General features: G+C 37.7%; 3 protein-coding genes across 4 annotated transcripts in view; 1 reads left to right on the top strand and 2 right to left on the bottom strand.

The window, feature by feature from the left end:
- LOC105458246 (serine proteinase stubble) overlaps positions 1-2,290 on the bottom strand; it is a 14,157-nt gene extending 11,867 nt beyond the window's left edge. The window contains exon 1 of the mRNA XM_011703417.1: positions 2,182-2,290. Within this exon, the coding sequence (XP_011701719.1) occupies positions 2,182-2,290 (109 nt within the window). The remainder of the gene's footprint in view (positions 1-2,181) is intronic.
- A 7,044-nt stretch (positions 2,291-9,334) lies between these two features.
- On the top strand, positions 9,335-13,349 carry LOC105458247. 2 transcript variants are annotated; one of them, XM_011703420.1, is made up of 4 exons: positions 9,335-9,518; positions 11,812-12,081; positions 12,459-12,717; positions 12,845-13,349. In XM_011703420.1, the coding sequence occupies exons 2-3, from the start codon at positions 11,888-11,890 to the stop codon at positions 12,697-12,699; spliced, it is 435 nt and encodes a 144-aa protein (XP_011701722.1). In that variant the 5' UTR covers positions 9,335-9,518; positions 11,812-11,887; the 3' UTR covers positions 12,700-12,717; positions 12,845-13,349. The 2 variants fall into 2 exon arrangements, with proteins under 2 accessions (XP_011701722.1, XP_011701721.1); XM_011703419.1 differs by having other exon boundaries at positions 12,459-13,349.
- LOC105458254 lies at positions 13,345-23,389 on the bottom strand. The gene is made up of 5 exons (XM_011703427.1): positions 22,816-23,389; positions 21,221-21,694; positions 20,294-20,297; positions 19,982-20,025; positions 13,345-19,579 (listed from the first exon to the last, which is right to left on the bottom strand). Exons 1-5 carry the CDS (start codon positions 22,880-22,882, stop codon positions 13,593-13,595), a joined length of 6,576 nt encoding a protein of 2,191 aa, XP_011701729.1. The 5' UTR covers positions 22,883-23,389; the 3' UTR covers positions 13,345-13,592.
- Between the last annotated feature and the right edge of the window lie 2,330 nt (positions 23,390-25,719).

Raw genomic sequence — 25,719 nt, 5'->3', positions numbered from 1 at the left:
CATCTCTCTCTCATCTCACCTCTGACTTTTTTTCTCTTTCTCTCCGAGGTCTTTGGCCCAACGAAATCACCGTATACATTCCAGGGTGCTCCGGCTCGGTATGATTAAACGAGCATACTTGACCTGAGATACTTGGATGGATCAGGCGCGTTCTTGGTATAAACATGGAAAACCCATGAACGGTATTCTCGATATACTCTTTGTGTATACCGTGCCAAAGAAAGTGACAGATCACTTAGCATGGCGAATCCGAGACTTTGTCGAATATAGCGCTAGCGTACGTCGAGTTTAGACGAGACTGCGGAGGGAAGAGATAGAGTTACGATATGAAATAGAAATTCTGATATATTCTGAATAGAGATGTCTATCGAGATTAAACGTCCAATTGAGATTTGCGTTCTATTTTGATCGCGTAATTAATTAGTTATAGCAGACACGCGAATTGATTAGTAGTAGCAAGTAGTTGACGATTATGTACATTATGTACAATCAGACTACGGACTGTAGCCTGTTTTTGTACTCTAAAACTGGCACAAACGGGCCGTTATAGTTTTTCTACGATTGTTTACTTTCTTTTGCCGGCTTGTCCGGTCGACGGACGTTTCGTGGCTAGTGAAAATCAACCGTAAAATTGTTTGTGGTCCCGGCGCTCGCGCTACCAGGTTAGTCGGTCAGACTCGCTCGCCCAAAAAGTACTACTTGCCCTACTCATCCTTCCACGTAAAAAATATGTGTGCTGGCGGAAGTGACGCGTTAGTTAGTCACCGGCATGAAAGAAAGTTGACGGCGTCTTTATGTAGCTGGCGGAATTTCAAGCGGTATGCCAGGCCCATATATACACGGGAGCTCGCGTAAGCGTGTGTGCGTGCCTGCACGCCCACGCGATTGTGCGCGAAGAATTTCACTCGCGGCATAGCTCATTGTAGGAAAGTGCTTTATCTGATCGCGACAAACGTCACTCGGATACGGAAGTGTATCTCGCGTGATAGCAGGAAGAAGAGTCACCTAGTCGCCGAAAGCGATTCGTATCGCCGTATTGTCATACAATATGATTGCGTTATTACAGCTGTATAGAAAAAACATTGTAAAATTAGGTTTATATAAGAAGAGTTTGAATGTGATGTGTCTTGCATGTATATATATGTATGTATGTACGTATATTTTAACTGGAAACATAAGATATAAAAAATAATGACGGGTCATCTCGCGAATTCCTGCCGAACGATCACGCAAAAAATCGACATGGGGAATCGGGGGATGACGGGAACGGAAAAATCACCGTAAGTCACGCGGCTCGATGACCGTGGCTGACCCACTTCTAACAGAAAACTGACCAGTCCGCCCACGTTCCGTTCGAACACGAATTCAAGGTAGGTTCAATGCCGCTGCACGACGGAGACAAGCGAGCGCTTACGCACACGCGTAGACTCGGGCCTCGCTGTGCCGGTTACTGGTATTTGTGTACCGATCCGTTACTCAGCTGACATACGAGGAAAATGCAACGAGCGTGAAAGAGCGGGGACGAGCAGAGATATGTCGCCGGTCTGCAGGAATCGACTTTAAGATTCCTGTCACAACTAGATCGTCGTTTTATGTTGTAAAAATGCGCATTGCGATATGCAGAAAAACTGCTAGAAAAAGATAGATGCTAGAAAAACTGGGAGAAATGTTAATAGAAAATAATTTGCTTACGTTATGAAGAATTTCTAAATAACGAGTATAAGGAATATTTTTTTACAAAATCGATTTTTAAATCGATAAATATTGTTGCTTGCAATACTTATCGAGATTTTCGAAAATATGCAACTCAAGGATATGAACGTCGCATAAATTCATATCTCAAAATGTGCATATTGCCGGCAATATATACATAGATCAGCAACAAGCGGTGTCTTAATATCATCGGTCATAAGTAGCATAATTTTGAAAGAACACGACGGTCGGTTAATTCGGTTACGTTCGCGATTATATCTAATTAAAACTACTTATAATCGGAGGTCGATACGCCGAAGGCACCACGCAATTTCCGTAAGACCACGTAACGGCAATTTAATCAACGATCGAATTACGATCATTAAACACCGTGCATTACAGTGAAACTCTCCGAACTGCGCCGATGCTATCTGGAAGAAAACTATTGATACTCTTCCCGCGAATAATAGAGCGATCTAAAGTACTTACTTCCCGGTTGAAATTGAGGAACATAGATCGGGCTGGCGATAACAATGGTGTAGATCAACACGTTGCCGATGATAACGGCGGCCCAGGCCTGTTTCCGCCGGTCGCACATCTGAAACATAGACGAAAAACCGGAAGAAATTAAAATTTTACTCTCTAGAAAAGCTAATCTTCTTCTTCTGAGATACATATTATCGCTATTTGTACCTCTTTTTCGTGCCGTCGCGATTATTACTCTCTTTCGCGAAATAGAAAAACAAGCGAAGAAAAACAAAGTACTGCAAGATTACAATTTCCCTCAATGATCTTTAACTTTCACGAATATAATAGTAATTATTGAATCACCCTCTAAAACTTGCAAAGTAGACCGTTTATAATTTGCAATATGCAGACAATGCTAATGTTGACCGTGACATTCGCGGCGCGATGATAAATCTGGGAAGATTCTCACGAAGAACTGGACGGGGTGACTAGTCCGTTTGGACGTAATTACATGATGTAATTGCATTTGATTATAGCGAGACGTCAGTGTGCTCGACAACGCTTTAACGCTTATTCTTAACGGCGCGGACTCGTAGGCGGCTTTTGTTTCAATTCGCCACCGGATGCTACTGTTAGCCACTTTCGACCGGCGTGTCACTTACGTATCTCTTATAATTACGGCGATAATTTCGGTGGGAATTAATGTCAGAGTGAAACACTCGACAAATTGTCGTTCGTTACATCGAAAAGGAGAAGGGGAATGCAACTCATTTATCTTTTACAACAAACAGAATGTACAAACGGAAGTACGTTCAATTGCAGGTGCATATCGCAGGCACCAAGCCAAGTGTAAAATATACTTCCATGATGCAGAACTAAATACGAACGTTATATAACTAATTGTGATTAATTGATGATTAAACACGATTTCCTTCGTAACGGCACATTCGCGTTCTGTTACTATCAGAGTTGTAAAAACTGTTAACGAATAAATAATAATCCGATAAGACGGAACCAATTGCTCAACGCGCATGAAATTATATTTGGATTTAATTAGTTTATTAGTTTATTCTTATTTATCCGTGTAAAATATTTGAAATGTGAGCGAGTACATGTGTCAACCATATGACTCTCCGAAAATTGATTGAATTGAAGATAGATATATAATTATTTCACGAAGCACAACGTAATTGTTTGATTTTTTCATAATTAGATAGGATTTGTTTGATCGTTGAAAATCCAAACGGAGAAAAAGAAATTTGAACGGAATTTGAACTGATTGTGAGCTGCACTATAAAGTCTAATAATAATAATTTCAACGTTGCGCGAGACAGTAGTCGCATTTTGCACAATTCGGGCATGATGTGAGACGTCGGCTCGGTCAACGACCGGCTTACGAAAAACGTTCACTTCACGAATACATCGACAAGCGTGAAGAAGAGGAGGAAGAAGAAATCCTTCCAATTCATCGACAAGAGTATTCTTCAATTGATTCGTTTCTGGATCACGAGATCGATATCGAGATTTCGTTTTCGATCTCTAGATCCCGATTCCTCGGACTTCGGCATCTTTCTCTTCTTAGCCGTCATCTCGAGATATTAATCATTCAGTCAGGCGATGTGGTTTATTCGATAAACGTAGCATGCAATCGGCGAGAACCGGGTTACAGTTATTCGGAGGCAGGAATTTGGATGTAACGTTATACTTCGCCGAGCTCACGAATCACGTAACAGTGAGCGGCGATCATCTGTCGATGATCAAGTCAATCCGCGCATGTGCTCTTTACGTTGAAATCGATTGACCGCGTCATTTACAGCCGATTATTATTACGAATAATTATGAATTTATTTATTAATCTTAATTAAATTTGCTAAAAAATTACCGTTATCTTCATAATATCATTTATTTGTGTATTTTTAAACGTACAAAGAAATTTTTTATATTGTTTTTATAAAAATTTTATATTGTTCTTCGAGAAATAATTTTGACGTATATTTTTATATTTTATAATTTATATTTATAATTTATTATATATTTATATTTATATATTTTTATAATTCAATACTTTCGCTATACGTACATAAAATCTAATAATATAAATAATTTTATAGAATATATATTTTATTTTTATTGTGTAAAGTTAAGGAATTAATTACACATCGCGATAGCATCGCGATGTATCGAGGGTCAGATATTTCTACAGAATCTTTAGTCTAGCCAGCGTGGAAGAAATGCAATGATTTCATCCAGTGCGCAGTTCGCCACGTCTCTTGAGGAAATGATAAAAACCGTTACAGTTATCTACAGGTAGGAATTCGGATGGATAAAGTAACAACAAATCAATGTCGATGTGAGTTATGTCGACTTGTTAGGTCACCGGTTTTATCACTCGGTTTCTAAAATGTTCGACAACGGTTGTATCTTGTGGTTGATGCATTTCTAATTAGTAGAAATGTGTTCTTTCTTCGTTCAAAGTCCGAGCACATGACACTCGTGCTAATTGACTAGATTGAAGCGTACGTAATTCGACAAAGTGCCAAATGGGTTTCAATTGATTCGTTGAGTATGTTTGATTGTTAAATGTGTGCGGACTCTCTCTTTGTAAATTAAATAATTTAAGAATATCGCTTTGTCGTAAACGCACAATATGCATCATGTTTTACAGAACGAGCGGACGATTATTTCGAAAAATAGACTCAAATAATTTTTAGACTTTAATAATTTCTGCAATTTTATAGCAAAATTGATAATATAATGCGAAATAACATTATTGTCTATCCTTTTGGTTCCCATTCTTTTACCCATTCTCAGTTTTTAAGACGCATCGCGTCGCATGAGTTTAAGCATTCTAGTCTCGCATCCGCGTGTTGATTACTCTTTTAGATATTCATGGAATTGATGCTCTCCTTTGCGCGAGAAAAAAATTGCACATCCGCCGACAATCCGCGTGTGTTAATTGGCGGACGAAAGCGACGAGAACGCACGTGCGTACAGTGCATGGCGCGTATACGCGAGTAGAAAAAGCTTTTGTCGTAACGTAGCACTCGCGCATGTAACGGTACCTGCCACTTTCATTTGTACTCACGTATCTAATGCGAGGCACACATGTGGGTTGGCGCCGAGATATACACTACGCGCAAATAAAACCGTAAGTCTCAATCCTGTACGCTCTCTTGCGAGCCGCGATCCGCATTAAATAATTTCTTTCCAACGGATAATATATTTACGACCATATCAGATGTGGTAGCGTTGCACGCAAAACCAGAAAGTTCAAATGACGCCGGTATCCTTCGGCTACCATCCGTGAAAATTATTCAAGAACATTACGAAACCATTTGACTGTGCTTATAAAGTCCGCTATCCGAATCTTAATCACGAGATTTCACTTAGGACAATTAATAAAAAAAAAAAAGGTTACTTACACATTCAACCTTTAAACCGCTCCACGTATTGGCTCTTAACGGACTTGTGTTACATGTATTGTAGATATTCTGAGAAAAGCACTAACGTCCGTTACATATCAGCGATAATTCATATCGTCCTGAGGAAGCATTTAACGATTATTTCGTCGAAACAAACAGATTGACTCGAGGAATACCAGAATTTTCTCAGGTAAACCCTCGTGAATTATGCATGAAGCTGCGTAAAATCGAGGCAGACATTAGTTTACACATATACGCGCGCACACGCGCGTGTCCCGGCCACATGCGAATGAAATTCAGCTGAAACGAGCTAATATACCGCTATCCTAAGGAACATGCGGCTAACTTCGACAACGGATTTGCAATATGTCCCGCTCGTCGATACATGCCGCAGCCGTATACACACATAAACCCCCGGATTGATTATTCGCGCAATAAACCGTGTTCATCAAGCGGATAATATTGGTATGTACTGAAGTGCAGCCACCGTAGTCCGTTGTTCATATGTTTAGCTTGGCTTAACCAAGTGTGGTTTGTGCGTCTCTCTACTTCCGTCTTTCTTTTATTTAATTTCGTATTAAAGGATATTTATTTATAGAAATCGACCGATCTGCAATGCAAGTTATTGAAACTTTAATTTTTCATAAAATTCATCGTGTTAGAGCAAAATAGAGCGAGTAAATATCTATGTACCTAAATAGAAACGTAAATGATTCGACATCTGTTGTAAATATTTCGCAAATATTTACATATCATATCTATTAGTGTATCATTTGTTTTGCCTTATATAAGTTCGTTGACTCGATTTGGAGCTGTCCACTTCGAAAAAATTAATTGATTGAATCAATAGGCTCTTTTAACTAGAGTCTGTTAAATTTTGCAAAATGTTATAAACATTTCATAAAAATATTCTTATATGTATTTTTTGTTTGGGAAGAATTTAAAGTCGTCGATCTATCAATAGTTATCGATCAATAATCATCCGACCGCAGAACCGATAAAAAGCATTGATCGCGCCGGTGCCGACTTGGAGGATCAAGGACGAGAGACCGCAGAGGGAATCACCTGTTCGACCAAGTTCAGTACCCACCGTGACTAGGAACCTCGCGGCGCGGCGCGGCGCAGGAATCGCGCCAGTCGCGCGTCAGATCAAATCGTTTAATTATCGTGAATTATCCACGAAGGTGCGTTGCCCCCTGACAAAAAACGATACCGCCGATCGTCGAGCGTTGTAATCTCAACGAAGGTCACTCACGCAAGAAAGTATGAGGCTTCTTCATATCTCGGGACCTTGAGACAGAGCCATAAACATACCTTGACTGACACCGCTCTACAGACCGCTGCTGTTGCTTCTGCTTCTGCTGCAACGTTGCTGCAAAATTCCTTCAAGTTGTCAGACCGCGCGGCGATGCATCATCTCCCCTTGATGATGTGATCTTCGAATTCAGTTCTCGCGCCACGTTCCACGAGATCACCTGGACCACCTGACGTGTCAGTCAGACCCAGATCTCGCACCCTCGATCGCGGATCTCCGATTAACAGCTGCGGCCACGTGGTCGAGGCCTGTCGAGTGGTGTCTCCCGCGCCCGGCGCCTCCCCGTCTCATCTGTGAACCTTGCGACCTTCACGAGCTTTGGAGAACGCCCTTCGACCGACCGTGGGACATCCACTCGGCAGACACGAGATATCATACGTCGCGGTGCGAGACAGTCAGATTCGCGAGAGGGGCCCGAGGATGGGAGGAGGAGGAGGATACCTCTCGGAGTATACTCGGACTGGCAGTTGCCCGACTCCGACCTGCTCGCCACGGCTGGCACCTATCGAACTGGTTTTGCTCGGTTCACGACTTCTGGATCAACCGATCCCCCGATCCCAGGTGTGCTCGCTCGCGGGCTCGCTCCCCCTGCACGAAGAATCGGCAGGCCACGACGACACGCATCGGCCGAGCGCGCGCGCTCGGTCGCGTCCTCGTGAGAGAGAGAAGTTAGCCCCCCCACAGGTAGAAGGTAAAGCCGAGTAGGTACAAACGGCGGCAAGCTAAACTGCGGGACAGCCGCGGACGGTAGACCGTGTCGGGGCTGGCGCTTGTCGTGCCGACGGGGACTCTAGCGTTCGGGCACCTCTCGAGGTGAGGTGGTGGCAATGACCGTTCTCTCCCGCGTTCTTCTTCGTCTCCCTCGCGCGCCTGGAACGTCCCGACCTGCTCCTCCTTCTTCTCGGCCTCTCTTCTACCTGTTGCGGAGGTTTCCCTCTTCTGCCGCCAGCATTACCACCACCACCACCACCACCACCACCACCACCACAACCACCACCTAGACTTGAGCATCATCACTGTAGTTAGCTTGCTCTCCTGCTCGTGTGTTGTTCCCTTACCCTTGGTTCTCCCGTCTTCCCCACTACGACCTCGTTGTCGTCGTTCGGCGGCGGATGATTGCTCGTACTTCGTCGATTTGTGTCTCTTTTACGTTAATTCTTTCGTTTTTTCCTCATTTTTTTACTTTCCTTTCTTGATTGCTCCTCGGATTTGTTTATTAGGATATTTATTAGGAGATAGCGATATTTTCCTGTGATTACGATTTGATAACGAAAATGAGCGCTGGTGATTCTTTCGTGTAATAAAACATAATAATTGGAATAAAAAAATTTTCTTATCAAATGTTTTCTGTTTGGCCAAAACTCAGGTTTTCTCTCAACTTTTTCCAGATTTTTAGATTTATTATATGCTTTTGGTTCTATTCCTTTCGCTCATTTTCTTAATGATATTTGTTAATCAAGATATTCTGTGTGTGAGTATAATAAAAAAAATAAAAAAGACTTGATTTTTTCTCTTATAAATATAATATAATCATTTAAATTATTGTTACATAATAATAGATTATATATATCGCAAAAGTGAATACTAAATACAAATTAAATATTCGGAATTTAAAATGATACGTAACATTAACTGTACCTTATATCAACAATTTTCTATTAATTTTTCTAAATAACACATGGCAAGATAACTTCATAAATAAATATACATTATAGCCGATATTTAGAGTCCGTTTTTATTTCAAGACCGCCTTAAATAATGTCTTAAGATGCTAACTACGGCTTTGTGATATTATAAGACCGTCTTAAGACTATACTTAAGACGTTCTTAAATATAAAAATCGACTTAAATATGAATTCCAGTCTATGTTCATTATGGTCTATTTATATTTCTCTGCGATTTACCTGCACCAGGTAAGTCTTTACCTGTAGAACCGCCACACGGTGTTTGCCATCATTGCGTTCGTTTGTTATCGTAATTGAAATTTAAAAAAAAATTGACAAAATTGAATTTCCGAAATAAAGTAATCATAATAATGCTTTAATAAGAAAAATGAGCTGATTAATAATATTACATTTTATTAAAATAAGAAATAATTGCAAAAAATTAATATTAGTGGGTTAAACAGCGTATTTTTCGTATTAAAAAAATGTTGAAGCGGCCGTTTTATAATTTAACTTCGCGTTAACTTTGTATAATTATGGGTGCCCTCGTTTAACGTTATTTTCCATGTATCGTTCTATTCCATTTTGCATCATTCAGTTCTCAGATTTCTTGATTCTCCCAAGTGATATCAGTAACATTTTCTATTAGCAAAGGGTGGGATAAATGGTGGGGCTGGCTCTCGAGGATTGGCTGCGAATTACAGTCGAGGGGATGCATCGGAGGGTGCTTTCGTAGGTATATATACGCCTGTCGGCGGCACATCGGCCGATTCGAACTACTGAAACGTTCGCCGATCTATCGAGCAGACACCAAGGATATCGTGAGGGTGAGAAAGAAATTGTAAGGTGTCAGTGACTTGAGTTTAGTCTTTCTACGAGTGTGATATTTGTCCTTAATCGCTCGATTTATTATTCAATCTACTATATAAATTGTTAAGAAGATTTGTTTGCCAATCGGTGAGTTCTGATTATAGATTTTTCAATTTCAGCGATTGTTAAACTTATTGAAGTAATTTTTATAAAGTATTTTTTTATATCAGTTTTGATTATTTATAAAATTGATACTCTTAATAAATTTTATTATAAAAGTTTTAAATATATTCTGTTAGAATTATAATTCTTGTCTATGTATCAATGAAATTTAATAACAATAGTTTATCTCAAAAAGAAATAAATATTTTTTGATAATTATTGAAATAAAAAGCTAAAATATTTTTTATCAAATAACGTCTTCGTTTTTAGAGCTTTCAGATGACAAAAAAAGAACAAAATATTAAATTTTTAAATATCAGTCTTTAGATTATTTGAAATCTAAAACAAAGTAAAAAATCTTAAATAATTTTAGAATGGTATGTCGTGCATTGATACCTGATATATGAAAATAATAAAATTTAGCGGAAAATACAAAATAAAAATTAGATATAATATATTTTTGTTCTGAAACATAGCCAGGATTTTTTCAAAGAAAAATTTTGACAAAAATTTATCACAGAAATCACAAGAACATTCCAGAGAGTTAGGGATATATGGAATGCAGGAGATCAATAGGATCTAGAGGGTCACAAAAAATTTTGAGACTTTATTTGTTAAAATAGGAAATGGAAAGTCAGCTGGCAATTGAATAAAATCAGTAATATCGATTTTAGAAAAAACCAAAATTGCGCAAGTTAATTTAAATTACCAGTTAAAGGTTAATACAGTAAAGGTATTGATTATGTAAAAATTAGCATTTTTCAAAATTTTTTATTTAACTATTCTTTAAAATTATACATTTTTATGTTAAAAAATCTGTCACACGATATGTATTTGTCCTAAACCAAAGAATGTACTAGGAAAATTAAATTTGGGTTAAATTACGAAAATATGATCCACAATATGAATTTTACGTATATATTGTATGTACTGAACTAACTAACATGATTGGATATCCAGACAATCTTTCATAAAACACAAGGGTTTCGTCGCGAATGAATGGCGCCGTGAGTAGAAACACATTTTATCGCGCGATAATCAGTCAACGTGCATGTCGAACATGCTATCAAAACAAAGAACATGCCTGAAAATTAAATTCGGTGATTGATTCGATAGCTTCGTTATCGCCGTAATCGGTCGTAGTACACTCTGTACCTCATATATATATATGTATGTATATACATATATATATATATATGTATATATATAATCGTATGCATTAGAATGCGGCGCAATGAATTTTACATATTCACAATCAGCGAAATTACCTCGCGACTCCCCTTGTCATTTCGCGTTTCGTCCATGGCAGGTTTATCTCTTGACAAATTTATTCGGACGGTTTGCGCCTGCTTGTCGCTATTCGAGTCGATTTCATAAGCAAATTAAAATTAATACCCCATCCTTTACCATTCACAGCTTAAATAATTTTATTTTCTTTTGACGATTTATAATTAAAATGGCGACAGTTTAAAGCAGAAGAAATTTATGAAAAGAAAAAAGATAAAAAAACTGATATTATATTTTTATAGATTATTCTACATAAAAAAACTTATGATATCTTCATAGGTCTTATAAGTACGGATTGGCAATGTGCTATAGTTTCTGTATAAGAAGCAACTTCCTGAGAAGATTGGAGAGAGAAACGTACTTTTTAGTAGTTTCTCTTTCTCAAAGTGTCCGGAAATATACATTGCGCATGTCAGTGAAACATATGGCGCGTTGATCACGTGCTACGATACAATCTATGCGAGCATAATGAAAATGCTTACCAATCAGAATACATCCAATATATAATATAAGTCAACATGCGCGGAACGTACTTCCGGACACTTATAGAAAGAGAAGTACGGACATGACTTTACTTCTATTGCCAGTCCATACTTATAAGGCCCATGGATATCTTATAGCTAGTGTAACACTCTGCATGGCATTTTTGAGGAATAAAACATATCTTAACATTTCTCAAAGAATTCTCCGACTGATGGAGAGAAATCGATGCTATGCATTAATTTTGCACGCTAATTATAATTGTCGAGAAATTTTATTGCGTCTTTCTTACGAAGCGACCACGTCGAAGCAAATTCGCAAGGAAGCTCGTGCTTGATCATCCCTAGTTTTTACGACTTTTATTACGCGTTAAGAAACTTTTATTTGTATTCTTTTATATGCGTCACATGTAAGATGAGAAATTTTGCCGCGGCGAGGAAAAAGAGAAACGATTCGTCGCTTTATCGTGAAATCACGTTCGCATGAATTTTGAAGATACGTTATCTTCCAGCTCATTCTTTTGCGTACAAGTATCTCCGTATCGTTGCAACAACCGAGACTACTACTTCAAATTGTTTGAAATTGAAATGCGGACACGGATGAATCTGGCTCGTTTCTTCTGTTGTTTGCTTGTCACCGTTATCGGAATGACGATTGCCTGTGCCGAGACGGAGCCCATGGCTAGATTAACTAGATTGCAGAAGACAATCAGCTCAGACATCCAGCTAAAGAGACTCGCTGATTTCGTTAGAAATTATTATGACACATTCGGAAAACCAAGGTAATTACGTTTTGAGCGTGAATATCTGTTTTCTCGTGACATAACTCAATGGATAATAAGATTGCTTCAAATGTAACTGTTAAATCGAACACGATATGTATATATGTATATATGCACGATAATAGTTACTTCACGAATATCTCAGATCAAAGCAAGTTTTATATGGAATAAATAACAGATAATTATTACATGCAATTATGAAAAAGGAATCCATACGCGGAACGCTAGTAGCTTCGATAAGTATAATTAGCTAATGTATAAAAGATTGTCTTGAAATATAAAAGGAGGAGCACAAAGATAGTCTTGGCTGCACATAATTGTACAAATAGAATTAATCATAACGCGGAATATTTAAGAATATTGACAATCACGCACAGACATGGCAAACGAAGTGATGCTGCGCCGATGATGGAGCTGAATGCCTCTTTCAAGACCCTGAAGATGATTCGGGATGCGCAGCGGCAAAACGAACAACCAAGGCAAGAGAACAGGCAGAACAAAGAGCAAATCCTGCTCCGCGACTTTCCGAGCTTGGACGCCGACGAGTATACGTTGTACGACGCTACACGATCTGGCTCTCGTCCGGATGTAATCGGCAAATATTACAACGATGTATAATAAACAATCCCCAAGCCGGTAATGTCCTCCTCCTTCTAACATCGAGATTAATTTCCTCTCGATATTGGAATAAATCGAAGTTCTCTATCGTTCCGCATAATCGCAATGCCTATTGATGTTAAATTCCGCTTTTTTCTCTTTGTAGTTTAATTGTTTGGATATCTCATGATACATAGATAAAAATAATATGATATATAGATAAAGAGAGTATATTGGAAAATGACGAGTTAGAATGCTTTTTAAAGCGTTACGGAGGTGTAATTTCTCGTTGAGATAAATGGAAATTTACATTGAAAAATCAATACCTGGAATAATGCTTGAAATAAATAAAATTATATAAAATTATATAATATAAATTGACGTATCACAATTGTAATCCTACTTAACTTTGCATAAATATAAATTTAACTTGTGCAAAAGTCTATTGTTAATAATATTTAAAATGTATAATAAAGATGAATTTGATTTAAACATCTACTTTCAGATGTAATTTAAACAAGAAATAATGGAGAATTATAACTCGCTAATTCATTATAATACAATAATTAGAAAATGAACGACAGCTTTCAGCAATTAACAAGTTATAATACAATGTGGCGGTACTGTTTGATGATAACGGTTCATTATTCTATAAATAAATAATTATTGACGAACAGTTATTTTTTATTTACAGAAAAACAGAATTTTCTCTCAGAATGTGCTGCATTTAATGCTATTATATTACTAAATACTAAATTATAGAAAAGTGAATAGCGACTTACAAGTAATTTGAAAATTTTTCAACAAAAAAAATTAAAATTAAAATTGAAGTATGGGTTCAATTAAAATGATTCTTCCGTTTTCGTCATCATGTTCCTCGCTCGGGGATACCACTGATTTATCATTATCAATCATTATTTTTGATCCAAGGTGACGTGATGTTTATTAAATAGGCGTATTCCACAAACGGCATCCTTCTTTTGTTTGCAAATTTTCTGGACAGAATCGAAATAGAGAGGTTCAGGACACGATTGAACCCATGCCACGCCGCCGCTGCACATACAGAATTTCTTGCAGTCGTCGTTCGGAAGTATCACTGCATACTCCGGGTCTTCTTCTGGACAAGTACCGATACAAGTAGATGGATCAAGATTATCATATGTTCCGCGCTTTTTGTTTCCATCAATCGGAGATTTCAATGAATTTTCATTGTCTACCGCCTTATCAATTGTGAAAATGTTATCTTGATTGAAGGAGCGTACTCCACAAACGGCATCCTTCTTCTGTTTGCAAATTTTCTGGACAGAATCAAAATAGAGAGGTTCAGGACACGATTGAACCCATGCCACGCCGCCGCTGCACATACAGAATTTCTTGCAGTCGTCGTTCGGAAGTATCACTGCATACTCCGGGTCTTCTTCTGGACAAGTACCGATACAAGTAGATGGATCAAGATTATCATATGTTCCGCGCTTTTTGTTTCCATCAATCGGAGATTTCAATGAATTTTCATTGTCTACCGCTTTATCAATTGTGAAAGTGTTATCTTGATTGAAGGAGCGTACTCCACAAACGGCATCCTTCTTCTGTTTGCAAATTTTCTGGACAGAATCAAAATAGAGAGGTTCAGGACACGATTGAACCCATGCCACGCCGCCGCTGCACATACAGAATTTCTTGCAGTCGTCATTCGGAAGTAACACTGCATACTCGGGATCTTCCTCGGGACAAGTACCGATACAAGTAGATGGATCAAGATTGTTGAGAGATTTATTGGTCAAGAAATATAATTTAGACCAAGTATTATCACGTTTTTTACGGGAGTGATATTTCTCTTTGTTCAGAGGTGTTATAAAATTATTTTTGATCGCTTTGAACGTAAAAGGTCGATTTTTATTGAATAGATTTAAATGGCAAATGGCACTCCTCTTCAATTTGCAGATTTTATCTACAGAATCAAAGTAAAATGACTCAGGACATGGCTGGACCCATGCCAGACCGCTGCTACATATACAGAACTTTCTGCAGTCCACGTTTGGAAGCAAGACTGCATAGTCATAGACTTCATCAGAACAAGTACCTATGCAAGTAGATGTGTCGAGATTGTAGGAGTGAAGCTTAGACCAAGAGTTATATATTTCGCGTTTGTCGGTCTTCTCTTCGCTCAGATATTCTATTCTATTCTCATCGACCTCTTTATCTATTATAACAGCATGATTTCGACTGAACGCGCAAACAGCTTCCGTTTTCCGTTTACAAATTTTATGTATTGAATCAAAATAAAGAGGCTCAGGGCACAAGTGTACCCACATCATACCGTTGTTGCATAAGCAAAATTTCTTGCAATCCTTGTTTGGATGTAACACCGCATGTTCGAAGTCATTCTCAGAACAGATACCGATGCAAGTAGACGGATTGAAATTATAGTAGTGTGGTTTAAACCATAAGTAGTTATGTCTTCCATGTTTATTGTTAATCTCCTCGCTTTGAAATTCCGAATCGTCGATCGAATCGTCCTCGTCATCCTCTCTGTTAATCGTGATTACATGATTTCGGTTGTGTGAATCTATTGCACAAACGACGTGTCTTCTGCGTCTGCAGACTCTTTCCATCGAATGAAAGTAAAGTGGCTCAGGGCACAGTTGGACGTATGCCAAACCTCTGCTGCATATGCAGAATTTTCTACAATCCTGGTGCGGAAGTAACACTGCATATCCGAAATCTTCATCAGGACAAATGCCGATGCATGTAGATGGATCAACATTATAGAAACGCCGTCTGTACCAAGGATTTTTATACATGCCACGTTCGTTATAGTTTTCTTCGCTCAGAGATACCATCGAATCGTCTTCGTCGAATATTCTATCGGCCATCAGTGAGCGACGGAACGAGCGTATCGCACAGACGGCATCCTTCTTTCGCTTGCAGACTTTGTCTACAGAATCAAAGTAAAGTGGCTCAGGACATGGCTGGACGTACGCCAAGCCGTTGCTGCACAGACAAAACTTCTTGCAATCTTCGTTTGGAAGTAGCACTGCGTACTCCGGATCTTCCTCAGGACAAGTACCGATACAAGTAGATGGGTCCAAATTGTCATATGTTCCGTCTTCATTTTCACTCAGAGTTTTTATCGAATTGTCATTGTCGTCCATTCTATCAATCGTCACAGCGTTGCCTTGATTATACGAGCGTACTCCACAAACAGCAGCCTTCTTTCCTGTACAGATTTTCAGAACAGAATCGAAATAGAGAGGTTCAGGACATGATTGAACATACGCTATGCCATTGCTGCACATACAGAACTTCTTGCAGTCATCGTTCGGAAGTAACACTGCGTACTCCGGATCCTCCTCAGGACAAGTACCAATACATGTAGATGGATCGAGATTATCATACGTTTCATCTTCATTTTCACTTAGAGTTGTGTCGTTGTCGTCCATTCTATCATTCATCAAAGCGTTATTTTGATTATACGAGCGTACTCCACAAACGGCATTCTTTTTCTGTTTACAGATCTTCTGAACGGAATCGAAATAGAGAGGCTCAGGACACGATTGAACATACGCTATGCCATTGCTGCACATACAGAATTTTTTGCAGTCGTCGTTTGGAAGTAACACTGCGTACTCGGGATCTTCCTCAGGACAGGTACCGATACAGGTAGGTGGATCGAGGTTTTGCATTATTGTCTTATCGATATCTTCAATATCATTCTTTGCGCGTGTCATATTACAGATATAATTCTCTGGAAAATCGCAGACTTTTAGAATAGAATTGAAAACGAGTTCTGGAGTGTCACATTTTTTAAGTGTACTGATTCCATCCTCGCAGACGTAATACAGATTGCAGTCAGTCTCGTGAGGAATTTTAGTGCTCCCTGTCGTTGTGCTGCACTTGGTTGGTGTTCGTATACTGGGTGTATTCGCAGATCCAGCGCCGCAGGCGACGTTCTCCGGATAATCGCAGACTCGAAGTTTCGGATTAAAGTATAAATTTCTAGGACAGGTCTTCAAGATCTTCTTGCCGTTGCTACATTTATAGTAGGACCCGCAGTCGTATTCGTGAGACATTTCGATATTCTCGTCGTAACATTCATCTGAATCAGGAGTGTTAGGGGCCCATGTTGAGATGAGACCCGTCGGTGTGAGATTGCATTTAGCTTTACTCGGCTCGTTGCAAATTTGACGAACGTAATCGTAGTGTAAATCGTCTGAACATTCTCGAAGAATCTGTTTTCCGTCAATACACTCGTAATATTGCGCGCATTCACATTCATGAGGCAACAGTACGGAGCCTACGAGAGGGCAAATTCCTGGAGCGATAGTCGGTGGAGGTGTAGGTAGATCACATTCTTTATGCGGAAAATCGCACATCTGTATACTAACATTGAAATGAAGTCCTTCCATGCAGAATTTTAAAACTTTTTCACCCTTGGAGCATAAATAATACTCGGTGCAGCTAACTTTGTGCCGAAACGCTCTGCCGTCCGGAGAGCATTTATTATCGTAATCACCAGTCCGGATATCGTGAGATGGAAATGACTGGACGCATGTCACTTTGGCGGTCCAATCGCAAACTTCTTTTGCGTCATCATAGTACATGTCGATCGGGCACGTTTGTAATACCTTGTCGCCTTCCACGCACTCGTAATATTTATTACATAAGCATGGATGAGGAAACCGTAAAGTTTTATTTGAACCTTTGAGAGGACACGTTATGCGAGGTTTATCGGTAGCTTCCGTAGGCGTTGACGATACTGTTTTAGGCGTTGTCGAGGCTTTATCAGTATTACATTTGGCCTCAATCGGATCGTTGCAAATTTGCCAAACGCGATCAAAATATAAATTATTTGGACAGGATCGAAGAACTCGCTTTCCATCAACGCATTCGTAATATTGTTTGCAGTCACATTCGTGAGGCAAAAATACTTTTTCTACGGAATCTGAAGAAGGGCAAGAATGATCGATTATCGGCGAAGATCTGTTTAAATCACAACGCTTTTGCGGATAATCGCATGTCTGGATGGTCATGTTGAAATGAAGTCCCTCCAAACAGTATTTCAAAATTTTCTCACCGTTGGAGCACAAATAATAGGCAGTACAGTCGGTCTCGTGCTGAAACGCTCTATCCTCTGGAGCGCATGTAATATTATAGTCATCATTTGGAATGTCGAAGGTTAAAATGTCAAAGGTTGGAATCGGTCGAATACACTTTACTATTGCGGCCCAGTCGCAAACTTCTCTCACGTAATCAAAATGCTTGCCGAATGGACATGTTTCTAATATCTTTTCACCGTTTACGCATTCGTAATATTGATTGCATAGACATGGGTGAGCAATCCGCGCTTTCTCCGTTGATCCCTTTGGAGGACATTTCTCACGAGGTTTGTTGTCTTTTGGTGTTGTTGGGGATTCTGTTGTAGTCGGTGTTGTTGGAGTTTCCGTTGTAGTTGGTGTTGTTGAGGATTCTGTTGTAGTCGGTATTGTTGGGGATTCTGTTGTAGTCGGTGTTGGAATTTCTTTCGTAGGCGTTATTGTTGGAGATTCTGTTGTAGTTGGTATTGTTGGAGTGTTTTTCGTAGACGGTGTTGTTGGTGTACCTCGTGACGGAGTAATTCTGCCACTGCAGTCTACATTTTCCGGGTAATCACATTGACCAATATCTGGATTGAATAAGAAAAAGCTTTCGCATTTTATTGATTCCGTACCTTTTATGCCGTCAACACACCAATAGTAGCGATCACACATAGTTTCGTGAGGAACCTTGTATGGTTTTTTATCTGGTCTTGACACGCAATCCCAAGCAGATGGATCTGTTTTTTTCGTCGGAATTGGAGAAAATAGCGACGAAGTCGTCCGTAAATTCGGTTGTGACGTCGTTGTGATTAATGAAGGGGTAGTTGATGGCACGATATTCGTACTCGACGGAATATTAGTACAGTTTACATTTTCTGGATAATCGCATACACGGAGCACTGGATTAAATAATAAATTACGATCGCATTTTCGAGGGATAGAATCTATCACGCCATTGAAACACGAATAATAATGATCGCACATAGTCTTATGGGGAAGCATGTGTATTCTGTTATCCGATATGCAAGAAGTCAGTGACGGAGTCGTCGGAGAACTCGTTGATGGAGTCGTCGGCGTCGGAGTAGTCGGTGACGGGGTCGTCGGCGTCGGAGTAGTCGGTGACGGAGTCGTCGGTGACGGGGTCGTCGACGTTGAAGTAGTTGGTGACGGAGTCGTCGGTGACGGGGTCGTCGGCGTCGGAGTCGTCGGCGTCGGAGTAGTCGGTGACGGGGTCGTCGGTGACGGGGTTGTTGGCGTTGGAGTAGTCGGTGACGGAGTCGTCGGTGTCGGAGTAATCGGTGATGGGGTCGTCGACGTTGTAGTAGTCGGTGACGGAGTCGTCGGCGTCGGAGTAGTCGGTGACGGAGTCGTCGGTGACGGGGTTGTCGACGTTGGAGTAGTTGGTGACGGAGTCGTCGGTGACGGGGTCGTCGGCGTTGGAGTAGTCGGTGACGGAGTCGTCGGCGTCGGAGTAGTCGGTGACGGAGTCGTCGGCGTCGGAGAACTCGATGGCGTAGTTATTGATGTTGTCGGTGTCGATGATGATACTTGACATCCTGCACTCCACGGCCAATCGCATACTTGAAGTTTTGGATTGAAGTGCAATCTATTGCCATTTTTATCCATTAGAGGACAATCTAGTGGTTCCCCTTTCTCTCCCAGGAGACAGTTGTAGAATTTTGTGCAATCACTTTCATGGGGTATAAAAATTGTCTCATTTCGTGGATTGTCTATGGGACATTTTGTCGGAATATCAGCCACTGGTGATTCGTTGAAGGCAATAACGCCTAATGTGGCCACGTATAAAATGGCCACTAAGTAAATGCCTAAAATTCGAAACAATACATGTAGTAATGTTAATTATATTTATGAAATTAATCTCAGTAATTAAAATTAGAAAATAATATTTTATTTATTAAACATACTTATGTACTTTGCATATAATTTAATTAAAAAACGGAAAATAACTATAATGATAAAAATATTTTAAACTTGTATATGTTAAATTAATATATATCTGCCATTATTATTTTCTTGATGATATGTATGCATACATCATAACCAAACTCAATTACTCGCATTGCACAAAATTCTGACTTATTTCGCTTGCACAAATAATTACCTTGCATATTTGCCACTCAATAATTACATTCAATGTATTTTAATCGTCCTTCTGTTTGCTTTCGCTTTATCACTTCATCGGAGTTCTGTCGGTTGCGAGCACTCACCTTTCATTGTGAAGAATCCATTCGCTAAAATTGGAGACAAGTATCTATTTCTTCACTTATTAAATTGTTAACTGACGAATTTGTCTTTACGAAATGAGTTTTATATAAGCGGACAGTGTGTTATCGCCTAGTACGTGCTTATCATATCTAATATTTGACGCAACCCTTCTCTTAGAGAAGTCACTTAAGCATATCGCGAAACAGGTGCAAAAATATATTCATATGTATTAAATACAGGGTGTCAATTAATAAACGCGGCATTTTTTTGCAAATGTGGATGTGCGTTAAAGGACAGAAATTTTGTCGAAGTACTTGCCTACCACGAAAATGGAGGATGCAATTAATTCGAAATAACCGAAAATATTAAGCAATAAAAATGTTTAATTTACTAATAAAATTTGAGGAAATATTGATATAACAGTAAAGTCAAGTACAGTCTCAAAAGTTTCCGAAATTTGTTTAAAACTCCAATTTTTTATGTAATTTTTATAATTTTATTAATTAATTATTTAAAATAAATTTTATTTAAAGTAATACAATCTTCATGGCAATCGTACAAAATTTCTAAAAATATTTCTGATAAACTTCTTTTAAAATATGGGAAATAATTTCAGACGGAATTTTCTGTATCTCACGGACTATATTTAGCGATACGATAGAATATAAATTATCGTACAATTCACGATCTTGATTTTATTAAGCTTTTTAAGATAGCTTTATTTTAATGAGATTCAGAGTTAATTATAAAGAATTATAAAAATTAAAAAGTTGCAATAAATCGCTTGGTATTTAAAAATGTGAATTGTGAGACACACTGTCATCGAGAGAAAAAAAGAGTTTATTAAAAATTCTGATATAAAATAATGCTTAAATTAATTTTATTTTATTTTTCGAATAATCAGATGTAAGATACAGTTATAAGTACTCTGTTATCTATTGATAACATTTATCAATGGTAATTGGTGTAAATGTGTGATTTTCTATTTTAACGTACAATCATAAATGTATTACATAAATTTTAATTTATTCTACTGGAATCTTTTTTTATTATAATACATTTATTGTCGACAATAAGAATTTAAAGCAGAGATGAATTTTGTTTGAATTATTGATTGTTTCTTCTGTCTCTTCAGCCAAATATACAAATAATCGATAGAATTGGAAAATTGGCAAAACTATGTTTTTGCTTCTTTTTACTTCAAATTCTCGTCTTCCAAATTTTGTATTGTATCCTTTTCTATTGTTGGCATTTGGCTAACCACGGCCAGTTGCAGACTCCCTTCACTATGTCGAAATGCAACCCGGCTGGGCAGTTCATAAGGATCGGAGTGCCGTTGCTACATGCGCAAAATTTGGCGCAGTCACCTTTGTACAACAGATGTATCGTTTTATCCTTAGGATCTGTAGTTGGACATGTGCCGATGCAGGCAGATGTTTCGGATTCCTCCTCCTCGGGTATACTCGGTTGAGTCTCTGGCCAGCTTTCTTTCGGGATGCATCCTGACGGCCAGTCACACTGCTTAGTAGCGTTATTGAAGTGCAAACCTTCAAGACACTCGTGCATCGTGCTCTCGCCATCCTGACAAACATAATATAGGGTACAATCTCTCGGATGAGGCAATTTAACGGTGCCTAAGGACGGACACTCAATCTCTCTCACAGATGCTCCAGCAATGCCAATCGCCAACGCGGCGACGATCACCGCATAGTATCCTGTAAATTATAAATTATATTTTCAATTGTAGGGAAGAGTTTTCTCTAGTAACTTTACCTGCATATTTTTTAGTGATATCACGGAAAGGCTTTAATCCCGTTGCATATAGTAGAGAATAACTTTAAATATACGCTAAATTAAACTCGTAAAAGTACTCAATCATGTTGTAGGAAATTTTGGGCAAATGACAACAACCGTATGGAACATTAAACGAATTAAGTAAAGAAAGAATATACATGAAACGATCATACGAAACATTATTTATATAATAGATATTTTCTCAATTACAATTAAAAACGTAATATTTTTCGTTGAACATTTCGGGCTTTATAGTTTTCTTCAGTAAAATTAGTTAAGGAAAAACGAGAATAAATATAAGGTAAAATTCATAATAACAACAAATAAATAATCAGTACCGATATCGCGATTCTATCATTAATTGTTGAGTTATCAGCTTAAGTCAGCGCTAACCTGGACGTGACTTCTTGATAAATTAATTGATGACAAAATTGCAATATCCATACTTTATTTGTTTATTGCTATTATGAATTTTACAATATTTATATTATATTTATAATATTTATTATCGTTTTTCTTTAACTAATTTCGCTGAAGAAGACTTTATGAAGCCTGAAACGTTCGAAAAATATAATATTTTCAATTGTAATTGAGAAATATTTATTATATGAATCATGTATTGTACGATCGTTTAATGTATGTTCTTTTGTTACTTAATTCACACTTTACTTTAATCACAATGTTCCATAAACTCGTTGTCATTGACCCAAAATTTTCTATAATACGGTTGAGGGAATAATTTTTATCGGCTTTTATGGTCAAGAATGCTATCGTGCGCAAATGCAAGATTTGTTTTCACCAGTACGCATTAAATAAACAGTGACGATAAAACTATCTGTTACAGGAAATTTAATTTACTTAAACTTAATGGTTAAATCTTGTCCACGTTCACAAAGCGGATTTTTACGTCTAATTCACGTAAAAAAAAAGAAAACAAACTTAATTGCGTTATAGATCGCGCACTTTAATATCTAACGAGTAATTTGATACCAAACTTGCGCACACTAGCGTTAAGAAACTAAATTGTTATTTATCACGTTACCTATCCTAATGTTTGTCAAAGATTGTATAGAGTCTTTATTTAAAAATTCACCTCTCATTGCGATCATTAATTTGGTATATCAAAACGTATCGCACATTCGACAGTTAAAAATACAATAACTGGCGATTGCAACAGACGTATCGATTTTTATATCAATCATCTTATCGTTTGATAATAATCTTGAGAGAAGTATTATATCCCGAAAGTATATCTAGATGCGCGATCGAAATGGATTGTCCTAAGGTTTATGTTGATTAAAAAATTAAATAATATCGATAACAACTGATTAAATCGTTCAACATCAATGATATTCCTAGAATCGATTAGCAAAATTGTATAAATAACCAAGGAATGCTTTCAGACAGTGCAATAGAATATTATATGTGCAATACATACATTTCCATGCATTTACATCGCGTTATCATTCGGAGCTTTGAAATGTTTTTAGATAATATTCAGGATGACAATCATATTTCTTATTGTTGACATGTAAAATCTCAACGACATCGATAAAAATAAAAAAATGAAGTCACAAATTTAGCGATTTAATTGAACTTTTTGGGAAAGGATCTGTGGAGCAAATATATTCGTGCCTGTGAGATTGCGAAAACTATTCAGTCTTGAAAGACAGCTTACGTTAAACTGTGTTTTATATACGAATAATAATAATACGAGTTTTTGCAACGAGAACAGAAAAAAGTAATCAATATTAAAGCATATATAAAATAATTAAACTAATAATAGTTTAAATGAATTAAATTTAGTTAAATTAAATTAATTAAATTAAGTTTAAACTATTAATTAAAATAATATTATGCAATAAAATTACAATTTTATCTAGAACGGGAACAATCCTTGATACAATATTTTACTTGATCTACATTTGATAAAATATTTTATCTTTGATTTCTGGATAGATAATAAAACAACATTTCACGTACATACAAACATATCATATTTGCTGTATATCTGCTTTAAACCAAGCAAAAGTAATTCTTGTTTGTTTTTAATTTGATCACGACGGTCTATGTGTTCTTGAATACTAAATTAATTTCAAAAAATAAATAAACTCGTATAAGTGAAAAAAATTAACTCGTAGAAACGATAAACGATGAAAATAATGTCATGAGCATTTGGCTTTGTAGAACCAAAGTGAATGCGAAGCATATTTTTAAAAGATGTTTAATTAAACGAATACTTCGATATTTCGCTCCGATTTTGCTCCGTTTTATCAATGCCGACAATTGAAATAAATATCGAGCGATGTCACGTACGTCACCGATAACGACAAGGTTGCAGCGGACTACGACTGAATTTTTGTGAACGCGCAAGGTTCACCGATTAGAAGATTCAAAAGCGTTCTAAATCATCACTACAGATCGCGTCATAAATCTTTATTACATATTAAAGATTATTACGAGACGATAGGATACGAAGTGATGCTATAAATCTCTCTCGGAGCAGGTTACAACAGATCGTAGTTTACGCGTTAAACGCAATCGCGCGTGAATCACAGTAAACTTCCACAAAATATAAATAAAGATTGCGTATCCAATCTGTTATAGTTTGCATGCATGCAATCTTTTTTCTTTACAAATACATCCGTTATTTTTATTGGCTCTCCGCGTATAAATTTTCAGCGTATACGTCGCAACAACGATCATCGACAGGTACTTCATTGAACGTATATACAATGTATGGTATAAAAAAATCATACATTTTCCATGTGTTATGTTAAAATAAATTGATGCCCTGACGAAATAATATACGAAATAAACTTGTTTTAGACTTGTCGCAAATATCATATTTCTTTTTTATCGCCCTGAATCTAACGCTTCGATAATGTCGCGTTGACCTATTGAATTTTACAAGCGAAAAATATATCGATACTACCGATATCACGGCTTATCGATAATATTGTCGCTTTGCTTACAACTCGGCCTAATTTGTGTAATCGTACAATAAAATATATAATTGACGACAGACAGAAAAAGTAATAATACATATCTTTTAATTATTACTTAACTAGCGTTTTTTATTCATTAGCAAAATTACTATTGTAATACTTTTCTCAAGAAGAATTCTCGGAAATTGTTTTAAAAATACGTTCATAAATATTTCGCTATAACGTTCTTTTAATAGCAGTTTGAAGCTATATTTACTAATCATTTTGAACAGAATAATAAAATGTTCTCTTCAAACGCAATGTAGCTATATATTATAACGTGTGATTAAATTTTTTATTTCTATTCTATAGAATTGAGTAAATATGATAGCATATTTTATTTATATAATAAACATTTTTATTAATCGTATGAAGTATTAATTATATTTTGTTAATCTAAAAAAGCGTGCTTTAGATATTTTTCGTGATAAAGTACGTTTTATGGTAAAGTACGTTTTATTATCGGTGTTATATGCAATTAATCGACGACGTGAAATGCCAATCCGATTGATCATCATCGATTACATATTACGCAATTCCCTCCGTTGTGCCATCAATGATATCATCATCGTTAAATACAGAATAAGTCATATATTTTTTCTATCATTCGACCGCTTTAATTTTACGTTCGATCTGTTTACGTTTTATTACGCGAGGAAGGCGCCCAGACAATAATCAGCTTCATTATCGCGCAACGCCCGCTCGGATCATTGAGACCTCGCGTGTCGCCATCGTGTGCCCTTCTCCCCCGGCCCGTCGTTCGTAAATTAAATATTTCGGTCGAGTCATAATTGAATCCAGGTCAACGAGGCTATTTCCCGACCGCGTTCTCTCTCTACCCAAAGTGCGAATCAAAGCGAACCTAGCAACACGCGCCGATCTTAACTTCTTGCGCGCGCGCTTATTTGGGACGAGAGTGCGCTTGGTAACCGCTTTGAAATCCTACGTCGGTAACGGCG

The sequence above is a fragment of the Wasmannia auropunctata genome, unplaced genomic scaffold, assembly GCF_000956235.1.
Source record: "Wasmannia auropunctata unplaced genomic scaffold, wasmannia.A_1.0 LD334579.1, whole genome shotgun sequence".
Taxonomy (NCBI): Eukaryota; Metazoa; Arthropoda; class Insecta; order Hymenoptera; family Formicidae; genus Wasmannia; species Wasmannia auropunctata.
Note: the sequence above shows the minus strand (reverse complement) of the source record. Positions and strands in the feature narration are given on the sequence as shown.